This window comes from Mustela lutreola, chromosome 3 (genome assembly GCF_030435805.1).
Source record: "Mustela lutreola isolate mMusLut2 chromosome 3, mMusLut2.pri, whole genome shotgun sequence".
Classification (NCBI taxonomy): Eukaryota; Metazoa; Chordata; class Mammalia; order Carnivora; family Mustelidae; genus Mustela; species Mustela lutreola.
The window spans coordinates 68423116-68442129 of record NC_081292.1 but is presented as its reverse complement, the minus strand read 5'-3'; the positions used below and the strand labels follow the sequence as shown (position 1 = coordinate 68442129).

At 37.5% G+C, this 19014-nt stretch overlaps 1 protein-coding gene across 6 annotated transcripts in view; it reads right to left on the bottom strand.

The window, feature by feature from the left end:
* Positions 1-19014, bottom strand: part of PDE7A (phosphodiesterase 7A) — a 115779-nt gene that overhangs the window by 12988 nt on the left and 83777 nt on the right. For all 6 annotated transcript variants that reach the window (XR_009351735.1, XM_059166337.1, XM_059166339.1 and 3 more), the window contains exons 4-7: positions 14957-15108; positions 12837-12900; positions 2626-2721; positions 527-627 (exon numbers count right to left, since the gene is read on the bottom strand). Coding sequence is in view for 5 of the 6 variants with exons in the window: in XM_059166337.1 (XP_059022320.1) it covers positions 527-627; positions 2626-2721; positions 12837-12900; positions 14957-15108 (413 nt within the window). In the remaining variant the exon portion in view is untranslated. The remainder of the gene's footprint in view (positions 1-526; positions 628-2625; positions 2722-12836; positions 12901-14956; positions 15109-19014) is intronic.

Sequence of the window (19014 nt, the reverse complement as noted above, 5' to 3'; positions counted from 1 at the left end):
ACAGACCACCCACCTCTCTCCTTCCCCAAGGCTACCTGTTCTAGCTTGGGCTGCCAGGCTCGTTCATGGTGCATTGAAATGAAACAGCTCCTGACAGGCCTCTGTTTTCCTGGTCTTGTCAGATTCATTTTTACACCACAACCACGAGGGGTTTCTAGAGTCTCCGGTTTCCCTTCTGTAGCTCCCCATTCATTCACTGACCTGGACTAACGCTGTCCAGCCTTCATGGAGCTCACAAGGAGCTTGGTGTAAATGCCAGTGTCTTAAGACAGCCCTGGGGGGACAGGGGGTTCCTAGGATCTGGACCTTGCCTGGACTTCAGCCTCGCACTCTACAATCACCCAGTTCTCCGCTGCTGCACTTATAAATATAACCACGGTGGCAAATGTTATCCAGGCAGATCTCTTTCTTGTGAAGAAAGACTCTCACTTTGAGTCAAATCACTAATTTAAGGAAAAGTATTTGAAAGTTAAGCCAGAGGAAGTTTTCTAAGGATTTTCACCCACTGGAAATATCAGCACCTTACCTTAGGTTCTTTTAAGTAACAGTGCATGGCCTGAGTAACATCTGCAGCGTGGACTGCATTGTGGTAAGGGTTCTGACTGTGGTAATCCTCTTGAATCATAACTGCATCAAAGACAAAAGACCCCAGATTTCACTGTAGTTGAGAAACATGTACAAGTACAAAAATTATGATGATTTCAAGTTTTCCATTTAAAATTTTCATGTGGCTATCAGCTAACTGTTCAGCTTCAGAGAGATGATAATCACCTCATAACTCACATGCATACCAATGAATCAATACCATTTGACCACTGACTTGTTCAAAACTTTCAGAAGGTACTCATGTCAAAACAATAAATGTTTTTCTCTCTTAAAATGTGAATCTATCACTGTGCCAAACTTCCCTCTTTTCAATGTAATTTTAAAAGTTTCTCAGCTTAATTAACAAATAGTATAATTCATTCAACACATACTTGTGTCAAGTACTGTTTTAGATTCTAAACAGTTACCAGTGAACAAATATCGATATGAAACTAAAATATGACAGTTACTGGGGGAGTATGAACATGAGCCTACAGGTGCCTCATCAGTGAGGTATGTTCTGGATCTGGGATTAATTTTTCAGTAGTAGGGCTGGACCTTCTGCTAATCCTACTCACTGTTCAGTATCTGTCATGCTCATGAAAAAGTAGATTAGGATTAGGGTAGAGCTGTCCCCACTGCCCTCAGGTCTGCAGTACAGCCCCAACAGCATAACACCCTAATCTACTGGTCACTGAGTCAAGTGAGTCAATTCCACAGTGATAAACCAGGACTCACCAGTGAGAAGGAATGAGCACTGGGATTCTATATTTACTTTAATTCATGTTTTCAAACAATCTTTTCGTTTTTCTTAGTATCCATTTTTCTATGTGTTTTATAATTTATACAATATATAAGTATATTACAGGCATATAAATTATAAATAAATATACATGAGAAGTTTCTCAAAGGCCTAGGTAATGAATTTATCTTCCTTTGGTATTTAAGAGGAAAGAAAATATTATCTTCTTCTTTAAAAGAGTAAGAAATAATCCTCACACTTCTTTTAACATAGTTGGTGAAAAACTTCAACTTTTTTCCTAGCACAGCAGTCCTAAGCAAATATCACCCTACTTGTTTAAACATGTTAAAAATAATCTTTAAAATTTACTGTAAAGAGATTTCTGGGGTCAGAAAAAGAACACCTAAATACAACGTACTTGATTTTTTGAAGTCTGAGCTTTCAAACTTTTTAAAAAGGACAGAAACAGTGTCATCTTTGTAATAAAGCAGTGGTCAGTGTAAGAAACCGACTGCAGAAGTGTCCCACCTTCTTCCCTTTGCCCTCCAGCCATGGCTTTGAACCTTCAAAGCTTCCTGGCAGAGAGGTGCTGCTCATCCATCTGATGTGCTTTGGCCAACAGGATGTGGTGGAAGTGACGGAGAGCCAGTGCCGAGACCGGCGGGGTGCAGGGGGTCGTGGGGACACCAGCTCTCTCACGGACACTGGCCACTAATCCTTGAATAAGTTCGGCTTGTTGTCAAATAAATAAATATTTCCTTCTTTTTTGTTTTTATTTTTAAAAATTTTTAAAAGATTTTATTTATTTATTTGACAGACAGTTATCACAAGTAGGCAGAGCAGCAGGCAGAGAGAGAAGAGGAAGCAGGCTCCCCCCCCCCCCAACGCTGAGGAGAAAGCTTGATGCAGGGCTTGATCCCAGGACCCCAGGATCATTATCTGAGCCAAAGGCAGAGGCTTTAACCCACTGAGCCACCCAGGTGCTCCTCTTTTTTGTTTTTAATGTGAATTTATTAAGGTGCCAAACTCCTCTGCCTCCTTTTAATTTAATGGGAGACCATGGACAGCTAAGCCCCAGGAAGCCCAGTGTCCCCCAGCTGAGGTCTCAGGTGAGGTCCCAGGCAAGGCCCAAGGAGTAGCTGGCCTACGGTCAGCTGCGGGCTCGTAACTGAGCTCAGCCAGACCACAGGAAGCATTCAGTGACCCCACAGACTCGGAGCTAAATGAATGCATGTCATCTCAAGCCACTAAATTTGGAGTAGCTGGTTATTACTGTTAAGCAGGTTAGAATCACTTACCTAAAAATCTACGAAGTTTCATCATATCTAAATGGAAGTACTCAATTAATCCATGAAGACTAAATAAATGAAAGGTTAAACTTACTAGACTATTTCCTAAAATGAAAGAAGAAGAGATATTAGTAAGAAATAAAGGCTTGCATCATTGCACTGTGCTTCCAAATATGGGTTTTGAATATAAAACATGGGGAGTACCACTTCCCACTTTTTGTCCATATAAAATTTACATCCTTTTATTTTACCAGCTATGAACTTTAAATCTCACATCTCTTTTTTTCCATTCTAAGGGAAAAAAATGGCTTTGTTTCATTTTTCTACAACCAAATAAGCATTTTTAAACCGATCAATTTTTTGAAAGACACCAAAATAATTACAATCAATAGAAACTTTGAAAACTATCCCACACTAAGCTGAATGTAGCTTCCCAAAGCACCCAAAACAAGGCTGCACTCCCTTCAGCGACCCATGCCTCCACTGAATGAGGACATTTAACTGAATGAGGACATCCAAAGTCAACTGCCTTAGCTGCACTGTGTGTTAGGTGGAGGTTGTGTTTAATCTTCAAGATACAGAGCTAGGAGGAGGGATCAATGGTCTCAAGATCAAAACTTTGCACCTGACCACTTGACCCCCTCACACTTGTAGCAAGAAATCTGAATAGCACCAAGGGGTGGGGGGTGGGCAGTGGTCACGAAACTAAGCAGAATTCTATTCTATCACTCTTAAGTTCATGGTCAATACTACACAGCAGTCTTACTATGTTTTTCTAGCAAAATGGTTAATTTACCTCCTCAAATGCCTATTTTCAAGGCTCTACTACTCTTCTCAAACTTTTTTTTAAAAAGTGTTTATTTATTTGACACAGAGATAGAGAGCACAAGTAAGCAAAACGGCAGGCAAAGATAGAGGGAGAGGCAGGCTCTCTGCCGAGCAGGGAGCCTGATGCAGGGCTTGATCCCAGGGTCTTGGGATTCTGACATGAGCCCCTCTCTTCTCAAACTTCTGACATACTTCCCATTCACCACCTCATTCTCAACAGGCTCAGACTTCACAGAAAATGTACAGCTTTCCTTTCCTTTTCAAAGCCAATCTCTCCAACCCCCGTAGAGTTTCTCAGAAACCTTGCTTGGATATCCTACCAACACACCACCCCACATGCCTCGTCCTCCATCCCAGCAAATCAAAATATCCCTCCTCAGTTGCTCCCTATATTGTTCAATAAGCGTGAGCAGTTGGACATGCTCTAGATTTTCTTATCTTTCAAATAATAAATTGTATTTGACTCTCTTGGCTCCCTCCAGTGACACCTTCTCTAGTCCCCTACACAGCTAAATTTTCTGATGCAGTAGGGATTACCTCATCCTCAACTTCCACTCATTTGTCATGACAGCGGAGTCAACACTTGTATAGAAATTACATTTGGAAAAACTACTACTGTTGTAACGGTTAGTTTCCCTTCCAAGATGTGACTCTCCATTTTTGATACCTTTTATTGTATTTCTCAGGGTTTTGTAGATTTCCTCTAGAAAGACAAATATGTTGTGGCTTAATTAAATGTAAGTTTTAAAGAGTTATGAGCTTAAAAGTTATTGCCGGCATTTAGACAGTAAGAATAACATTACCATGATCTTAGTGTTCTCTAAGAAATCCATGATTCTTACAAAAATTGCCTTGATACTTCACAATGTATGTTCAAGCAAATAATCCAGTTAAAAAAATAGAAGGTACGAATAGATATTTTTCCAAAGAAGACCTATAGGTGGCCAAGAGTTGGATGAAAAGATGCTCAATTATCACTAATCATCAGGGAATGCAAATCAAAACCATAATGAGATGTCACATTACACCCGGCAGAAAAGTTATCAAAAAGACAAGAAATAAAAAGTGTCAGTAAGGATGTGGAGAAAAGGAAACCCTCTTGCTCTGTTGATGGGAAGATAAATTGGGGCAGCCCCTCTGGAGAACAGTAAGAGGATCCTCAAAGAATTACAAAGAGAACTAACATATTACCAATTCCACTTCTGGATATTCATCCCAAGAAAAGGAAACACTAATTCAAAAAGATATATGCATCCCTATGTTCAGTGCAGCATTATTTACAACAACAAGTTACGGAAGCAACCTAAGAGTCCACAGACAGATGAATGGATGAAGACGATGTGGTATACATATATAAAGGAATATTATTCGGCCATGAAAATGAAGGAAATCTTGCCACTTGCAACAACATGGATTAATTTTATGGACATTAAGCTGAGTGAAGTAAGTCAGACAGAGAAAGACAAACGCCACATGATCTAACTTGTATGTGCAATCTTTTTTTTTTTTTTTTTTAAAGATTTTATTTATTTATTTGACAGATCACAAGTAGGCAGAGAGGCAGGCAGAGAGAGGAAGGGAAGCAGGCTCCCTGCTCAGCAGAGAGCCCGATGCGAGGCTCGATCCCAGGACCCTGGGACCATGACCTGAGCCGAAAGCAGAGGCTTTAACCCACTGAGCCACCCAGGTGCCCCTGTATGTGCAATCTTAAACAAAAAGCCAAGCTCATAGAGAGAGAATAAATTGGTGGTTGTTGGAGTCAAGGGTTGGTAATGTTGAGAAAGTGAGTGAGGGGTCAAAAGGTACAAATCTCCAGCTAGAAAATAAGTCTGGGGGATGCTATGTACAGCATGGTGACTATAATTAATGATACTGTATTGTAGGGGTGCCTTGGTGCCTCAGTCAGTTAAGTGTCTGACTCTTGATCTCAGCTCAAGTCTTGATCACAGGGTTATGACTTCAAGCTCTGTGTTGGCCTCCAAGCTGGGTATGGAGCTTACTTAAAACAATAAAATAAAGATACTGTATTACATATTTGGAAATTGCTAAGAGAGGAGACCTTAAAAGTTATCACAAGAAAAAAATTGTAACTATGTACAGTGATAGATGTTAAAGACTTTCTGTAATTGTTTTAAATATATACATATATTAAAGCATTACACTGTATACGTCAAGCTAATATAATGTTATGTATGTCAGTTGTATCTCAATTTAAAAAATGGGCAGGAGTTTCTGAAAATGGCATAGTAGTAGAATCCTGAGATCACCTCTTACAAAGAATACACCAAAAGCAAGTACACACAGAGCAAGCCTCTGAGAACGACCTGAAGACTAGCAGAATAGCTTTTCCACAGCTAAAGATACAAAGAAAAAGCCACATTGTGAGGGGTAGGAGAAGCAGAGATGTGGGCTGGTCAGAACCCACACCCCCAGCTTGGTGACCCACAAGCAGGAGGAATATCATAGGTGTAGTGATCCTCCCTGAGAAGTGAAGGGTTCAAGCACCACATCAGGCACCCCCTGCCCTGGGGATCTGCACCAGGAAGACAGTCCTCCACAACCTCTGGCTCTACAGCAGGTTGTAGGTCCCAAAGCTTTGAAAATCAACAAAGCTTAACTCCAGGAGAGCTGCAGGGCTATCTGAAGCCAAGATTCCACTCTTAAAGGGCCTGCACACAAACTCACTTGAGTGCTTGGGCCATACATTATGCAGTAGGGTCAGGGATCTGCGGGTACTTTCTCCAGGAATGAAAGCATTTTTCTTGCCCTCCTCCTGTCTAGCCAGCCTGATGCTGGTGGACACCAGTTCTGACACTATGATAACACTGCTCACCCTGGCCAGGTGTTCCCCTGTGTACCTGTCCGGTTCAACCTACCCAGCACAGAGAATACCCCTCCAATGTGGCTTCCATCCTGTTGTACATAGCAGGCAGCCTTAACTGGGATTGGTATCTGTCCCTCACAAAGTGACTACTGTCCTGCCACACTCAGTGAATGGCCTCAGCTGGGACTGGCATCCCACCAAAGTGGTCCCTCCCCTACAGTCACAGCCAGCCACACTGGGGGCTAGCCCTGCTCCCCAACTAGTCCCAGGGTCCAGCCACAAAAGGCGGCACATATAGCCCACACAGGGGAAAACCCTGGAGCTCCTGCTTATAGTGACCTGCAGGTAATGCACTAATGGGCCCCACAAGATGTCTTCTACATAAGGCCACATGTTCAAGACCAGGAGACACAGCTGATTTATCTAATATATACAAGCAAAAACAGGGAAAGGAAGAGAGCAACATGTTTCAAATGACAGAACAAGACAAAACCTCAAAAAAAAAAATCTAAATGAAATGAAATTAAGCAGTCTACCTCACGAAGACTTCAAAGTAATGGTCATAAAGATGCTCACCAAACTTGAGAGAAAAGTGGATGAACTCAGTGACAATTTCAACAGAGACAGAAAATATAAAAAAGAACGTATCAGAGCTGAAGATACATTAAAATGAAAAATTCAGTAGAGGGAATCAATAGCAGATTGGATGAAACAGAAGAACAGATCAGTGATGTGGAATTCAGGGTAGTAGACACCATTTAAACTGAACAGCAATAATGAAAAAAAAATTAAAAATGAGAAAGGTTTCAGGGACCTCTGGGACAATATCAAGCATACTAATATTCATATTATAAGGGTCCCAGAAGGAGAAAACAGAAAGGGAAGGGGCAGAAAACTTATTTGAAAAAATAACAGTTGAAAACTTCCCTAACTTGGGGGAAGAAAATGGACATCTAGGTCCAGGATGCACAGAGAGTCCCAAACAAGATGAGCCCAAGGAAGTCCCACATCATGACAAATAATTAAAATGTCAAAAATTAAAGATGAAGAGAGAATCTTAAAAACAGCAAGAGAACAGCAACTAGTTATGAACAAATGGAACGCCATAAAACTGATTTTTCAGCAGAAACTTTGCAGGCCAGAACAGAATGGCATGATATATTCAAAGTACTGAGAGGAAAAAACCTATAAAGAAGAATACTCTACCCAGCAAGGACATCATTCAGAATTGAGGGAGAGATAAAGTTTCCCAAACAAAAGTTAAAGAAGTTCATCACCACTAAACAGGCCTTGTAAGAAATGTTAACGGGATTTCTTTGAGCAGAAAGAAAAGGTCAAAAATAGAAGAAAATTATGAAGGAAAAAAGTCTTACTAGTAAAAGCAAAAATGTAAAGGGTAGTGGACCTGCCACATATAAAGCTTATATTAAGGTTAAAAATCAAAAATAGTAAAAATCAACTGTATCTACAGGATTTACTTAGGAAATACATACAATATGACATTAAAGAAACAAAATGTCATGGGGAGAGTAGAAATGTAGTTCTTTTAGAATGTGTTCAAACTTAAGTGACTGTCCTCTTAAAACAGACTGCTGTATACATGAGGTGTTATATATGGTAACCAGGAGCCAAAAACCTCTAAGAGATACACAGAAAATAAAAAGGAATAAAAACACAACACTAAAGAAAGTAATCAAACCAAAGGGAAGACAGCAACAGAAGAAAACTGAGAACTATAAAACAACAAGAAAACAACAAAATGGCAATATATACCTATTAACAATTACTTCAAATGTGGATGGACCAAATGTTCCAATCAAATGACACAGGGTGACTCAATGGATAAAAAATCAAGACCAACCTATAAACAGCCTGCAAGAGGCTCATTTAAGACCTGAAGACATATATAGACTGGAAGTCAAGAGATAGAAAAAATACACAAGGAAAAAAAAAAAGAGAGAAAAAATATTCCATGAAAACACAAATGAAAAAATGCTTGGGTAGCAATACTTATATCAGACAAAAGAGTAAACTTAAAAAGAAAACCTCTAACAAGTGACAAGAAAGGAATGAAGAATAAGAAAAAAGAAACATTGGGGCGCCTGGGTGGCTCAGTGGGTTAAGCCGCTGCCTTCGGCTCAGGTCATGATCTCAGGATCCTGGGATCGAGTCCCGCATCGGGCTCTCTGCTCAGCGGGGAGCCTGCTTCCTCCTCTCTCTCTCTGCCTGCCTCTCTGCCTACTTATGATCTCTCTCTGTCAAATAAATAAATAAAATCTTAAAAAAAAAAAAAAAAAAAAAAGAAACATAATGATGAAGGGATCAATCCAACAAAAGGATAAAAAGAAATGGTAAATATCTATGCATCCAACATAGAAGGACCTAAATATACAAAGCAAATATAAATAGACATCAAGGGAGAAACTAACAGTAATACAATATTAGTAGGGGACTTTAATACCCCTCACTTAATATCAGTAGATGGGTCATCCAGACAGAAATCAATAAGGAACAGTGATCTTAAATGACACCTTAGACCAGATGGACTGAATGTATATATATACACAGAACATTCCATCTAAAAACAGCAGAATACACCTCTTCTGAGGTGAACACATTGTATTCTCCAGGACAGATCACATGTCAGGCCACAAAACAAGTCTCAGTAAATGTAAGAACACTGACATCATACCAAGTATCTTTTCCAATCACAACAGTACGAAACTAGATTACAAAACAAAAACAAAAACAAAAACCAAACCAAACCAAACCAAACCAAACCAAACCTGGGGAAAAAACAAACATGTGGAGGCTAAGCAACATGTTAAAAAACAGCCAAGGGGTAAAAGAAAAACATCAAGAGAAATTCAAACATACCTTGAGTCAAATGAAAATGAAAATACAATGTTTCGAAATAGGAGACACAGCAAAAGCAGTACTAAGAGGGAAGTTCAGAGTGATAAAACATACCAAAAGCACTAAGAAAATTATCAAGGAAACCATCTAAGCTTACAGTTAAAGGAACAAGAAAAAGGAAAAAACAAAGCCCAAAGTTAATAAAATGAAGGAGATAATAAAGATCATAGTGGAAATAAATGAAATGGGACTTTAAAAATAATAGAAAAGATCAATAAACCTGAGAGTTGATTCTTTGAAATGATAAATAAAGTTGATAAAACTTTGGCCAGGTTCATCAAGAAAAAAAGAGACAGGACTCAAGTAAGTACTATCAGAAATGAAAGAGAAGAAGATACAATAGACACCACCACAATACAGATTTTAGGAGACTAAAAAAACAAGCATATGCCAAAAAACTGGACAACCTAGAAGAAATGGATAAATTCCTAGACACATTTAATCTTCTAAGACTAAATCACAAAGAAACAGGAAATCTGAACAGTCTAATTATTAGCAATAAAATGAATTGGGAATCAAAACCCCCCCAACTAATGAGTCCAGGACCAGACGGTTTCACAGAATTCCACCAAGCATTCAGAGAAAAGGAAGTACCTATCCTTCTCAAACTATTTCAAAAAATTAAGAGGAAGGAATGTTTCTGTACCAGGCCAGCATTACCCTGACACCAAAATTAGACAGACACTACAAAAACAGAAAACTACAGTCTAATATTCTTGATGAACATATATGCAAAACACTCAACCAAATACTACCAAACCGAACTCAACAATATATTAAAAGCATTACATACTAAGATCAGTGTTTTATTCCAGAATGTAAGGATGGTTTAACATTGCAAATGAATCAACATGATACATCACATTAACAAAATAAAGGATAAAAATCACATTATCCTCTCAATAGATGCACAGAAACCATTAGAAAAATTCAACATCCATTTATGATAACTCTCAAAAAATGGGTATAGAGGGAACATACCTCAATATAAAAAAGACCAAACACGACAAACCCACAAATAACATCACAGTCAATGGTGAAAAGCTGAAAGCTTTCCCTGTAAGATCAGGAACAACAAAAAAAGAATCCCCACACATGCCACTTTCATTCAGTACCGTGCTGGAAGTAGGGATCACAGCAATCAGACAAGAAAATAAAAAAATATAAAGGCATCTAGGTTGTGAAGGAATAAGGCCATAACACAGGCTTGGCAACAAAGGTCCCTCACATACCAGACAGATTTCGGGGTGACAAATCATATCTTGCTATTTCACACATAATCTCTCATTCCTATAAAAGGAATGTACTCTACCAGATGGCAAGTACTTTATTGCTTGCTGTGGGCAAGCTGGGGCCATTTGTCTTTGCGGGAATCACTGAGTTTTGCCTCTTCCCCGACCTCCCCACAATGTCCTCTGGTGAAATGCCCAAAGTAAGGAATACAGAAAGCACTGGATCAATAAACAAGACAGGAAAACTATATACTTGGATACCATATACATGTATCATCCAGAATTCATTTCAGGCTAAGCGGTTTTAAAAGCAAAGCACTTCCAATTAAATTGTGAAGAAAAAAACTCTTCTTTGGCCCATTTGCTTCTCAATAATCTCTCTTCATGGACAGCATTCCTATAACTTTTCGGTGGCTGTATTTAACTGAATATGAATATCACCATCTGTAAAATCATAGGTGGGTAGCTAACTCCTAACAATCAATCTTAAGAAGAAACCATCTGGCCAACTCCACAAAAAGTAACGAGATGATTAAAGTGAAAGCAAAGTATTAAATTAACTAATGTAGCTAGTGGCTATTCTGCCCATCCCACACACTGTCAACCTCACTCTACTTTTATCACCAAGATCCCTAACAAGCAGGATATGTGCTTTTTAGAAATAAAATTTAGAGAACAATCACTTATTTCGATGAGTGACAAGTGTCCCAGTAGACTAATAATAGGCTATTAGCTATTACAGTTTATATAAGGCTAAATTTTGAAGGTGCTAAGGGTGGCAGTATTTTATTTACGTTTATCTTGAGATAACAACTGAAATAATATTCATATTAAGTTAGAAAAAAAGGTATTTCCTATATCTTAGAAGATAAGTCAACTGATACTTTACTGCACATAATATTTAAAAAAAAGAAGTACAACTGTGTGAAAGATACTAGAGAATTTTCTGTGTGGACATACCAAAGTGGGGGCAGGGAGAGGAACAGAAGAGTCACCAAAGGGCAAAAGGGAGGTGGAAGAGAAACAGAAAAGGAAAGGAAAAAGGGGGGTGGGGCAGGGAAGCGGGAAAGAGGTAAGAAGATAAGACAGAGTTCATGATCTTTATCGTTTTACCCAGAACAGTCAAATTTATTTTCTGTCAAAAGTGTACAGACAAACAGAAGGTGATTACAAAGCTATTTTCACCTTACATAGCCATACATATTATAGGTAATAACATAGTAATTCTAAAAAACTAGATCCTCTTTGATTCTCAAGATGAATAAAGTTGTATCTCCTTGACCATTTTCCATGTCTTCCTTATGAAATGAACTTCACTCCAAAGTAAATTAAGAAAAAAAAAATGGTGATGTTGAAGTATATCGTAGTGAACTACAGAGCCATTACTTCATCCTAAACACTCAGAAGTGACTTTCTCTCAGTGCACTTCCAACTCTGCTTCACTTACTAAAAAGATGCTTAGACAGGGACAAAGTCCAGTTGAACAACATGTACCATTTTTTTTTTTTAAAGATTTATTTATTTGACAGAGAGAAATCACAAGTAGACAGAGAAGCAGCCAGAGAGAGAGAGAGGGAAGCAGGCTCCCCGCTGAGCAGAGAGCCCGATGTGGGACTCGATCCCAGGACCCTGAGATCATGACCTGAGTCAAAGGCAGCAGCTTAACCCACTGAGCCACCCAGGCGTCCCAACATGTACCATTTTTTATGCGAAAAATTTTATCCTAAATAAAAATGATTCCCAAAGGGAATCCTTTTCCTGTTCCCAAAGAGAATAAGAAAATAGGACACCTACCCCTAAAATAAAACAAAACACAGGAGGGGGTAAACAAATTAGAATCACCTAGTGTTTTCAGATCACTCATATTCTATAGATTCTGATAAGACTCCAAAGAAGCTACAAGCTCATCCCCATTCAACCATGGAGAAGCAGTGTCAGAGGGAACCACTGATTAGAATAAATCCTCTCTCTCAAGTGTTCACAGAAAGAAAAGCCCGAGGACCACAAAGTCAGAGGAAAGGATATCTTTCAAAATGTCATTAATCTACCACATATCTGTGGCTATCAAAGCTGGAATACAGTATGAGAAGATTCACTGTAAATAGCCACAATCCAAAAGAAACCAAAACAGAAAAATAAAGAACATAATGAGGTAATAATTTCACTTTGGGTTATCCATAATAGTAACATGAATTAGGGTGATAATTATAACTTTTGATTACTGCTAAGAGGAATGAAAAAATAAAACTATGACAGCGATTCTCTGGCTTAGAAATCAGTAACTAAGAAAAGGGACAAAATGGTGTTCTTCTGCCAGCAGAGGGCTCACGACCTAAAGAAAAGAAACAAAAGCAACGGGCCTATACCATCAAGGCAGCAGTCTAGAGTACACAGTAATTTGAGTCAAATTCTTCACTTACCATTTGTTAGTCTATCAAATAGAAAGATATCAAAATTCCAATTTCCAACTTTTTCCAGCATACACTGAAATGAAAACCAAACATTCCTACTGTAATTTAATTTCAATAACAGTCTGTCTCTTGTAGATAGCCCATAGAGCAGTTAGTGAAAATGGAAAGTGATCTGAGAAATGCTAAGTATCATTTTCTTTTTAATCATGACATTTCCAGCTGACTCTAAAAACTATCCAAATGTATGCTTCATTTGGAAAACCAAATATTATTTGCTTTCCAAGTAATGAATGTACAGGTAAGGTTAATGCTTTTTTCAACTCACTCCCATGAACTTTTCAAGAATTTTAATTTAATACCACGGAAGTGTGGTTCATACACTGCATGGGTCTAGAAACTAGATTTTAAAAGTTTAGTAAAAATAAGTTACAATAGCTGAGTACTTAATATATTCCATGCTGTTAAAAGTGCTAGTTCTCTTTTAATATTCGTATCAACACTGTGAAGACGGCACTGTTTTCAATATTCATTTACAGATGGAGAAACAAGCTAAAAGTAACTGCCTTGAGCAGCTAGAAAGTAACAGAGCTGCGATCGAAAATCAGGTGGTCTAACTCTGAAAATGAGGCACTTGACATCTATTTTACACTATGCTTAAATTATTGGTTAGTCATTTTCTTAAAAAACACTCCCAACTTGCAGGCACTCATTTATATTCTTTAACTATCCTTATACAATAAGTAATAGCATTTACTACATTTATTTTTAAGGTGATGTGTATTTCAGTTAAACAAATAAATCCCGTAACAACCCCAAAATGAAATTAATTGAATTTTTTAAACCATATATTTGTAACCTGAAACTTTTATGGAAAGTTCACCGTTGTATATATTTATGAATAAACTGACATAAATAATACTAATATATTACCGGTAGAAACTATTTACATATCATACAATCATACACAGATCAATATTCTCATTTTAAAAAGAAGAACATGTAAATTTTTCAAATTCAAAGAAAGCATGAACACCTTCTATTAATTTCCTTCATCAAACCAGGAAGCAATCTTTTTGCTTTAAATGTAATCATAAAGAAGATGCCTTCGCCCTATGTAGATACACACACTTGGAAAATCTGGCCTATATATATTAAATCAAAAAATGATTTTTAAAAACACTAGAAACATAAGATTATTAAAAAACCCTCACTTGGTCAAAACCAAGTTGCTCAGAGCTTCACCTCATTAAGACATTTCTTTTAAACTGTGGAAATAGAAAATAATGCTTATAATCACTGGATTTAATTAGAAAACCTAAGGAATAGCATAGAGGACCACAGGGGCAGGGAGGGAAAACTGAATGGGAAGAAATCAGAAAGGGAGACAAACCACGAGAGACTCTGGACTCTGGGAACCAAATCAAGGGTTACAGAAGGGCAGAGGGTGGAGGGATGGGGTAACCGGGTGATGGGTATTAGGGAGGGCACATGTGGAGATGAGCACTGGGTGTTTTACACAACTAATGAATTGCTAATGATGTACTATATGCTGGATAACTGAACATGATAATAAAAAAAGAATTTTCTTAATAAAATAAAATAGGAATAAGATTTAAAAAGAAAAGAAAAGAAAAGAAAAAACCAAAACGTATAAATCCTCAAATAGCTCAGTGATAGAAGAGACTCTGAAAAGTAATCTGACTGGAAGTCGTGAGGCCTGGGTATACCTCTAGCCAGGAGGCAACCTCAAACTGGTCTCTGATGCTCTTCAGGCCACAGAGTCCTTGCCTACAGAATAGTTTAATTTAGTCTAATTTCTAGAACAGCTATAATATTCTTCTCAGAGTTAAGAATCTGTGTGATTGCATAGTTTAATGCCCTACTGAGCTACTTGTTAATGTTATAATAAATGAAAACATTTTCACTATTTTAGTAACTTAGAGAAATTTCCCTTGCTCTGTAATACCTACTTACAAAATGAACATGTGCTCTAAAGGAAAAAACCTGAAAAATGGGCTTAAGTGATTTTTGCATACAAAGAGAGGTTCTAATAATTCAATACCACATGGTGGGGAAGGCTTCATTAAACTTATCAAAAATTAATGTTTTCTTGAAAAAGCAATACACACCTTGGCTTGTCCATTATAATCATCATCTAAAATGTTGAGAGAATTTGAAACAGTAGTACCACGAAAAAAGCGTGAAGATCTAAGATACCGCTGGAAACTTAGCAACCTTCTGATATTCCTTGCAGACACAGAAACTTCGATTTCAGATTGAGCTGAAATAGAAGAAGTAAAAGGTAAGTAAAGCAAGTCAAAACTGTGCATACACTATCTTTGTATCACCCCTTTCTAGTTATATATAAATAAAAATAACTCATTATACCACATTTCTGGGAGAGAAGAAATACTTTATATTTTCAACTAAAGAACTAGGAATGAAGGGGTAAATGGTCAATTTTGACAGTACTTAGCTAATAATGAGTGTGACTGGATTAATAATCAGATTTATTTTTTTTAAAACTCTGAAGAATTATTAACCTCTCATTCCATTGCTTGAGTATACTATATAAACTTTATGGAGCAGAAAGATAAAACCTTGTTTACCTATCCTTCATAGTGAGGAGCCAGGTCCCAAGTTTAATCCTCATGAGGTATCATTTCAAATACTAAGATAATTTTACTTAGAGGAAAAGGAGATGGGCTGGAGAAATAAGTAATTTCTAGTCTATAAGAGTTCTACAGAATAGGAACCAAAATCCTGTAAGATAGAAAAGCTCAAGAAGGAGCAAGTCTGACACAACCATTTTTTCCCCTCTAGTTTTAGAACAAACCAGAGTGTTTCCTTAACCAGATGAAGTAATGGACTTGGGTTTAAATCCACCTCCCAGGGAACACATGTTATCTTCAAACTCTAGAATCAAACTAAATTCAGTGAAATGTTCATAAAATAAAACACATGAAAATGGAGACTAATGATCAACAACTCATCACCTCTCATCTTAACTTCTATTAGATTAAAATCACCATGTAGAATGGTAGGTAATCAAACATACTCTCCCTTGTGTGTCCAGTCACTATCTAACTCCTTTATTAACCTCTAGTACTTCTGTTTTCCTATCTATAAAATAATGGCAAGAATATCTAATTCAAATGGTGCTAGATTAAATGAGATAATATATACATGAGGTAGATATGTAATAGGTTTTAAGTAAATGGCTGCAGTGTAGAAGATGATAAAAATTGATGTTGAAGCCACTGTATGCTTCCAGGTAATTATCCTAAGTTCCCAGTCTATTCATGTTGCTCTAAATATAAGTATCTACCAATTCCTCATCATCTTAAAATAAACTCCATCTCCTTATTCTGGAAGAAAAGGTTTCATTCATGCTCCAGGTTCTAGCTCTCTTCAGATTTGACTCAGATTTGATTATAACTGCTTATTTACCTGTCTCCAATAAATGATGACCTCCAATGTAGGCAAGAACTCTTCAGCTCTTTATTCCAAAGCCTAATAATAGCACCAGGTAGATATGTGAAAAATATACTAAATAAATGCATCCTATTTTTGAAATACCTGATGAGTTTTCAGATTCCCATATACTCACATAAGCCAGAAACAAAATAATATACGCTCTTATGCACATATTTCACAATGTATTCATTTTTCATTCCACCAAATCTAAAATAGAAAGTATCTACAACAACTGTGGAATCAAATTCCTGGTCTTTATCAATGTAACTTACAGTAAAAGGACTGGAACCAAAATGGTAAAACTATTAATATCAAGTGATAATGTCCAAGTAGAATTAGCAAGTTTGAGGAAATTAAGGTAGACTAAATTCTGTGAAAACAGTGTTCCCAAGTGCTTTGCAAAAAGTTCCTCATTTAGTCCTTAGTAATCTCAAAAGATAAATATTATCCTTCACTTTACACATGAAAACACTGAATCAACAAGAGATTAAGTAACTCGCCCAAGGTCACACAGCCAATACAGGATGCAAGTGGATTTTAAAACACAGAACTGTTTGCTTATAAAGCCTATGTCCACATTATGACTCCTAAGTTTTTATATCTCTACAGTATTATTTATTGATTATTAATTGTAAAAATTTTGTGTATAAAATTATTCAAAACTGTGTTTACTTAGACGAAAGCATGCAGAAAAAGAAACAGAGGGGAAAAATGCTACTGTATAAGAATTTATGCCTGATATGATCCTTCTAGTCCTATTCTTAGAAAAGAGCAAATCTGGAAGGGACAGAGTTGAATGGTACGAATATATGGGGAGCAGATGAGATCTAATTAATACGATACTAGCACTACCATCTCTTGTGTTCATAAGGCACCTTACAGTTTTACAAAAGTGCATTCCATTCACATCAGCTATCCCATTCAGTAATCAGAATAATATGAAGATGACAAGATTATCACCCCATTTTATAGTTACAACCTTGAAAACCAAAGTAGAAATGCAATACAATTAATCTGTAGGAGCTAAAGCCCTTAGAAAATTCTAGAAAATGTTGCAGAATACATGTATTCTATCCATTATGGAAAAGTAACCTAAAAGAGTTCAAGGTCATGAGCATGCCTTCATGAGCAATCCCTTCAATTTATCTTAAATCACACACAAAAGGTAACAATTTTATCACTGGCAATTACACTGCATCCCAGTGTGCGTGTTTGCATGCATGTATAAGTAACAGTAGCATCGCTGCTTTCAAATTCTATATCCAAACTCATGCACCCCAGAAATAAATGTGAGAATCTCTTTGGGAGGATAGCTGCACAAGGACCAAAAAATTAATGAGCTTCATTTGAGAGGAAAACCCTAATGACTCAACACACTATGCTGAGTCCTCCTATCAACACAGCAGGATTCACAGTGTCAATGGTTAAGACATCTGGCAGCCTGGTAGCCAGAGCCCTATTCACAAGATCAGAGCTGTATGCGCCTGCTTTACTCCTATTTTCTGGGTAATTTCTGACAAGTCACAACCTCTTGTTGCCCCATTTTCCTTAACTGAAACAAACCAAAACAAACAACTAAACATAATTCATGTCTTCTGTTTCCCAGAGTCCTGAAGTTGGTACACATTATCCGGAATTCTGGTTTGACTATACTGAGTTGAGAATGAATATTAGACACTGACTCAAGGGAAAATGCTCTCTCACAAGAGCCTAGAACCATCCAGCAAGACTAATCCCATAAATAACCTATACAAAGGATCAGAAACAGAGCTTCATTTAACCACAGAACCAGACTTAACAAGTACTGAGTATTTCACAGACAACGTAAGAAAGGGGAGAACCTGTCCAGATGAAACAGCAAATCACCAAAGTGTTTTTCTTCACTTAGAAGGCCTGGGGAAGATTACTTAAGAAGATTACGTTGTGGAAGACTGAAAATCCCATAAGATCCTATAGAGACAGCAGCTAAAACTACCCCTAAGCTTTGCCTAAGACTTTATGTTGAACCAGAATTTGGGGGAAAAGGGAAGAGAACATTGATTTTTCTATTAGGCTAGTTATTGAATATGTCATGCATTCACATGTCTAAAAAATGGAAGACGAAGCAAGATAGGACGAAGAAAAGCAGGGAAAGAATACGAGGAGGAGGGACGGCGGGAGAGAAGGCAGAAGGGAACACAGCGAAAAACCTAACCCTACCCAGTCATCCATGCAGCTACGGCCCAAGCCCTCCCCCAAAGTGATCATCTTTTTCTTAAAGTATTCTGTGTACCTTTCCTGAGTTTGGGCAAATGTAAGAAACATCGCATACTATTTTTCTCCTTCTTTTACATAAACGGTGGCATATTCCATTGTATGTTCTGCACCTTGCTTTTTCATTTTTCTTAGCGTTCCGTCCCTACCGGTACACAGAGACCTTCCTCGTTCTTTCACAAGGTTGTAAAGTATTCCATAATATGGATGGACCATAATCTATTGAACCTTTACTGAACAGCATTGCTACAATTTTTAAATCTTCAAAAATACCTTCATTTTGCGAAATATGCTTATATTTCCACTTCTTGATCTGTCAGCTTAGGGCATTGTCCTTTAATATTTTATCACACATGAGGACACCACTCTATACTCTACCTTCCCTCCTTTTTCCTTTCCCAATGTGAGTTAGCAGAGTACACACTTTTCCTTTCATTCCAATTCTCACTTTAATCTT